General features: G+C 34.2%; 1 protein-coding gene across 3 annotated transcripts in view; it reads left to right on the top strand.

Moving 5' to 3' along the window:
* LOC149777750 (uncharacterized) overlaps nucleotides 1-6673 on the top strand; it is a 155183-nt gene that overhangs the window by 102005 nt on the left and 46505 nt on the right. For 2 of the 3 annotated variants that reach the window (XM_089938799.1, XM_089938801.1), the window contains 4 exons: nucleotides 760-990; nucleotides 1752-1907; nucleotides 2647-2835; nucleotides 5820-5888. In XM_089938799.1, coding sequence (XP_089794925.1) covers nucleotides 760-990; nucleotides 1752-1907; nucleotides 2647-2835; nucleotides 5820-5888 — 645 coding nt within the window. The remainder of the gene's footprint in view (nucleotides 1-759; nucleotides 991-1751; nucleotides 1908-2646; nucleotides 2836-5819; nucleotides 5889-6673) is intronic. The other variant, XM_089938800.1, reaches the window with a different exon arrangement.

Here is a 6673-nt window from a genome sequence, read left to right as displayed (position 1 = left end):
AGGTTTATTGGTTATTCTTACTGTTGAAATTTTAGGTTGGTCTGTTAGCTTGGTGTTGTTGGATGTCAACTCTTTATCGACTCGACTGTTTATCGGCAGGAATCAAGCCTTATCTCTGGGTTGATTATCTTTTTATCCTGTCCAATCAACACATCATGAAGTGGACATGTAAATGAATGTTCTACACCTGCGGGCAAAATACTGCCAAATGTTGTGGATGGACAAAGAAGTCATTCATTTTGGCTCAGGACCCCACTTGTTTGATTTGGATGCATTCATTGATGGGTTTAACTTTAAAAAAAGCTGATCATTGTTTTCATGCACTGATTTGGCAGACTGAAGTTTGTTATGGAATAAAGTGCCCAAAAGGGTTGTCAGTATGAACTGTAATTACTGGGTAGGTTGCTTTTGGCAAGGAAGACCTGATCTCGGAATGAAAATTTTCTCATAAGTAAAATTATTTTATGCAATAATTTTTTACAAATAAAAATTCATTACTTCCTCATTGAGGAAAAGGTCAGGCATAACTCCATGTCAGTAAAACGATTTTTGTCTGGAACATAGATTTTCCTAACTTTGTGATGTGTACTTCTTAAATGTAAATTGATGACAGAGTTGTGGCCCATACACTGAAATTCATGGGCAGCTATCCTGATCATCAGCAGTTCTGAAAAGCAGTTTTGAAAAACTGATGCATTAAAACAATGAATATGCATCAGTCAAAGATTCTTTATTTAAAAAAGTTAGTTTCTTTTTCAGGTCAGTATTGCAATGTCGACATTGACGAGTGCTTCTCTAGCATTATATGCCAGAATGGAGGAACATGTACCAATCAGCCTGGTAGCTATATGTGTGTCTGTGTTAATGGCTGGACAGGAAAAAACTGCACAGAAAATATCGATGACTGTGTGCCCAACCCATGTTATAACGGAGGCACATGTCATGATCGGGTTGGAACCTATAAGTGTGATTGCCCTTATGGCAAAACTGGTAAGATTTTTAATTATTAATTAGTAATTAATTAGTTTATTGATTACTCCAAATTGTTATATTTAAGTTTCACAAATACTGTTGATTTACCACTTTTGCAACCTCTCAGTGTCCCCAGGAAAAGAAAAATTTATATTTTAATTTAGTAATTGACAGGATCTCGACTCCTTAGACATGGAAATGGTTTAACATTGGTAACTTGTGATGATTCATCCGATAATTTTGTTGATATATTATTATTATTAGACAAAATAGGACTACAGTGTATGATGAAAGATACAACAGTAGTCATCAGTGAATTTCCAATATTTGACTGGGACAAAAGATAGTGTATGACAAATGCACAAACAGGCATGTTACATTTACAGGGACAAAATATAGGATATGACAAATGTACAGATAGATGCATGTTATATTTACAGGGACAAAATATAGGATATGACAAATGTACAGATAGATGCATGTTATATTTGGAAGAAATCAATACACCATAAAGATTTGTTTATAAAATTGAGGAGGAAAAAAAATCAAAAGTAACCAGTTACATCAATCATTTAGCATAACTATCTCTCCATTAGTAATAGCGTTGTACATGTATATGCTTGTGTTTTATAAGAAGCATTGCATGCTTGTGCAGAAATATTGTACAGATATCAGTAATTGCACTAAAAGTGTTAAGGTGTGAAAAATGCTAATTTTCCTATTTTTGTAATCAGAATCAGCATATTTGTCTTTAAGAAATTTGGGTATATATTTTACAGGTCTTCGTTGTCACCTGGAGGATGCCTGCACAAGTAACCCGTGCAAGTCTGGTGCCAAGTGTGATACATCACCTGTAAATGGTGACCCAGTTTGCACATGTAGGCCAGGCTGGACTGGTACTGACTGCTCCCTGGATATCAATGAATGCTTTGCAGGTAAGAATATGCAAGACACACCTGACTAGTTTTCTTTAATCAACCTCATTTACTGTTGAGAGATTTATACCAAGTGAGGTATGTTAAAGTCGGTAATTATTACAAATCCGTACTGACCTTTGGAGTTTAACATTGGACTTAAATATTGTATGCTACAGTGCCTTTTGTAACATTCACATACGTCTTGCTTCAGTACAAAGTATATTTATCATTGTCCTCCTAGATTTTCAAGGTATTCACTCCAGTATGCACTACACATTGAAATCTCCCAGATATTTAGGTGGAATCGGGTGCAAGAGACACTGTGCTCTTTGGTACGAGTCCTTTAGGGATGTAGATGTAATCCATGATTTAGCCAGGTAGAATCCACTCTTGAAGTGAAGTTGAGTGAATGTTAAAATTGAAACTATTCCAGGCAAGAGATTTAAACTACTCAAAAACACCTTCCACCAGCATGAGTGAAATATGGTCAGTACACTTTCTGTGTACCTTATAAATAAAAAATAAATAAAACTTTCTAATACTTAAACGTGTAGAACTATAAATCTGTCACATTCATGAAATGGTAACAAATCTTTTCGTTGAAGTGCTGTCACTTCACTCATACTTTTTTCAATCACAACGTAAATTTTGAACATCTGTATCAGAGATGGTTTTAAACTTATCAGCAGTGATATTCTAACCTGAATATTTTTTCACATTTAATAAAAGGAAAGCATGTTTTTTCTCTTCCATATAGCTAACAGCTCGCCATGTGAGCATGGTGGTACATGTGTGAATCTGAGGGGGGATTTTCGATGTGATTGTCCAGTTGGATTCACGGGGAAATATTGTGAGAACAACATCAATGAATGCGAATCAAACCCATGTCTCAATGATGGAACATGTCTGGATGATGTAGGAAAATTCATCTGCACCTGTATGCCAGGTAAGTCGCCTCGGTATTTCTTAAATATATTTGGGCAAAAATTGCTGGCAAATTGTTTAAACTTAGAAAAAGAAAATTATTTGTCTGTAGTATGAATGTTGCCCATGTTACATGACAAACTTGCACAAAAATATTATGGCAAATTGAATTTGAATTCTGTTAAAGTCCGGTAAAACAGTTATGTTTTATTTAAATTTTGTGCTGTGTGATGGTTCAGATCAGAGTCAGTGCTGACATAATTTTATATCTTGATTTATGAACAAAGACATGCCATAGTTACCTTATACTATTTTGTTTTGTTTGATGACCAAAAATTCAAATAAAAGTGTTCATGCAATCACCAACAACCACCAGGCTGAGTCCAATTTATTTTGTTTTGTCCTCATCAGTAGCATGAAACAGGTTTACATTTGGGAGAGGTGAAAGGTTAAAACTGGAGTGTGGGAAAGATGGAAGGGTGTTTTTTTTTGTGTTAAGCACCACACAGAGATTTCATATCAGATAACATAGCAATGTCCTGGCTATGTTAAAGATTCTTTCAGATGTAATCAGGTTCTGCTTTGTTTTGACATAACTTCATTTGGTTAAGGTATTTTCTGTCTAATGCTGTTAGAGAACCATTTTTTTAATGGATTGACCGTAATTGTAGCTGAATGAATTGAATGGCCAACTGATATACAGCAGATGTAGTTTTCACATTTTTGGTCAACATGTCATGGCATAGTTAAAATTACTAGTTGGTTAGGTTGGATTTTTACATGTAAATAATAGCTGATGTGTAATATTGTTCCATTTGAGCAAGAAAGGCAGTTTTTAAAAAAAAAAAATAGATGCATGGGTGTTTAGATTATTCCAAGTTAATACGAAAAATAAAAAAAATGTTTAGGTGCTTTGTGGGTGGCTATTACACATTAAGAATGCCTTCCCTGGGTTTGAAATTAAATTTACAGGAACAGTCCGTTTTTAGATGGACTATTTTACATCTAAGTATAATTAGGACCCTGCTTTGTCATATGTCTGTCTGTCTGTTCCACCTGTAACCACCAAAGCTCAGCAACCCTTGGGCATAATTTTATAGCATTTGGTAGGTGAATTTTAAGGTTAATTGTGCCACTTGAGTCAATTACACTGTACATTTTGATCATGCGGCTTTAAAATGAGCTCAGGCAAAAAAATGCATTGTAATGGCTGGTACATACTACTTAAATTACATCAGTGTTAATTACAAATAGGTCAGCATGTTTTTTTAAAACTCCCACTTGAAGAAACAATCTCTGTTTTGTTAGTGTTTGAGACTGAAGCATTTATTTGTAAGAACCCAAAAATAAAATGTACAGCACATGCATTCACACTTAAGTACTAATATAGTGATTGTTACAGTTGTTATGGTGGAGTATTCTATTCTACAATTTCATGTGTCGGAGATCAGTTCAAAACATCTTGTAAGTGATTGTGGACTTTGTTTATGTTTGGTAACATTTTAAAAACTAAAAAGAAAAACAAGTTAGATTCTTGGTTTTGTGGGAGTTGAGTTTTAAATATTTATACGATAAATACTCATTCACAAGTCAAGTCAAACTGCAAACAACAAAGATCCTGATCTCCATAGCATAATGCACCTCCAAACCAGGATCAGGATTACTCCCAACAAACGGCACAGACCAAGATATGCCAGCATATTATGCAATGGCAGATCTGGGTTTGTAGTTTGCAATTAGACGCGACTTATAAGAGAGTATATATAGTACCTGTTTGCAGTCTAGGTACTACCATCAGTTAGAATTTCTTATGTTTTTTTTTTACTCGGTTTAAGTCATATAGTCAAATACAGGGTGTGATGACCAGTGTTGTATGATGAACATTCGAGCTTTTGTTAAGTTCTTGTCCAGTTTCAGATGAGTTATTGCCCATTTTTCCTCAAATTATAGGTCTGCACTACAGCTTCTTGTAACTGTAATAGCTTAGGAACCATTCAAATTTGTATATGTATTTTGGAATGTATATGGTCTCACAGTCTTAGATTTGCATTTTGTCTTGTAAACTTTATACCTGAGTTATGGCCCTTGGAAATTAACTTGATATATTCACATGGGACATCACTTGTAACTGACTCAACACAAGAACTGTTAAATGTCTTTCTGATGCAATTTGGTATGAAGAATGTCTTATAGATGTAATGTGCCTTTGATGGATTTAGTCTCTTTGATTTCATTTGGGACAGAGTTATGTCTTTTGAAAAGCACATAGTTATTATCTCATGGAAATTTGGAATGTTACTTACAGTCAGCATAGGTCAAGAACCATTCCACATATTCTGATGGAATTTTGTTAGAACTCTGTCTCTTACACATAGATCTTTTTAAAGGCTTTTGTTTCTTCTACACATTTTGGACAGAGTTGTGGCCCTTGTCAGATAACTTTATATATATGCATCGTTTCCCAGTAATCAATGTATGTCAAGGACCATTCAGCATAATGTGATACAGTTTGATATTAACATTGTTTCGTAGTCGTAGATTTCTCTTTTATAGGTTTTGCCTCATCTGTTCCAAGTTGTTAAAGAGCTTTGTATCTTCTGCATGGGATGTTGTTTGTATTGAGCCTATTAAGGAGCTGACTTTCATTCATTCCACATTACATTTTGAAGAATTAAGGACCCAGAATGCCCATTGTCTCATAATGTTGCTTCCTGTACACATTTTCATCAGTTTAAAGCCCTACAGAGTGAAATATAGCCAGTGGGGCCCATTGCGGATTTCCAGAACTTGTTATTATTGTGTTTCTATTATACTGTCTTATATTAAAACAATGTTTCTTGGATAGTCTTGAGGTAAGCCTTAAAGGGTAAAATACCTGGAATGCTGACATCAACTATTGCCATATAATGGATAACTATAATTATTTTTGAAAACTGAAGTTGATAACCATGTTACTCAAGATTTATGGATTGAAGATATGTATTATTCTTTTGATGTCATTTCAAGATAAGAAAGTGGAGGATGCCGAATTTGAAAACAACTTTGATTCACATAATCAGCTGTCTCCACCAGAAGGTACAGTAGGATTGACATGGAAGTTCTTTACTGAGAATGCATTTCTAGATTCTAAAGTCAATCAGCTCTGAAACTCTATATAGCATGAGGCACATATCTGTCGGATTTTCTTTGACTATCCTGCGTTACAAAAGCAATTTGTCATGTTGATTTAATCGCAGAACATCATTACTCTTTTACTGCCACTTTTCATGGCGGATTCTTATTTTCGCTCTGATTTCAGCTTAATTGGTTTTTACTGTAATGACTTGTATAATTTCAGCTTATTCGTGATGCAATGAACACATTCTGTGCACTCATTTCTTTGTTTCATCACTATCTCTTTTGTTCGTCTCATGAATAAACTTTCTTTTGCAAAGAATTTATCATGAAGTCTTGCAAATTCCCGATGTCTTTATTGTATATCTGTAATGGTCCTTCTCATGTAAAAAAAAAAAAAGAGGTAATTGTGAAGTGTTAGTTGCCATAACAGAATAAACAAAATTGCTCCATCTCTTAAAGTAGTTATTTATGTCGTCATTCAAAATTGTTCATCAGACGTGTTTTAAATGTGCAATACAAATAAGGCGATGTGAAATATAACTTTATAATTTTGCTGATGCCTAAAGAGGAACAAATTCATTCGTTTTATCTCGAGTTGTCCACGAACAACAACATGTAGGAGAAAAATTTTCAGTGCTTATTAAAAAATAAATTATTTTGATCATCGTTGTATTGAGATCAAATAAATTCTACACCCTTCTATTACTAAAGCAGATAATGGAAACGATGATTAGTCAAAATTA

Source organism: Sinohyriopsis cumingii, chromosome 17 (genome assembly GCF_028554795.1).
Source record: "Sinohyriopsis cumingii isolate HCF-2022 chromosome 17, ASM2855479v2, whole genome shotgun sequence".
Taxonomy (NCBI): Eukaryota; Metazoa; Mollusca; class Bivalvia; order Unionida; family Unionidae; genus Sinohyriopsis; species Sinohyriopsis cumingii.
The sequence above is the reverse complement of the archived record's forward strand: the minus strand, read 5'-3'. Positions and strand labels throughout refer to the sequence as shown.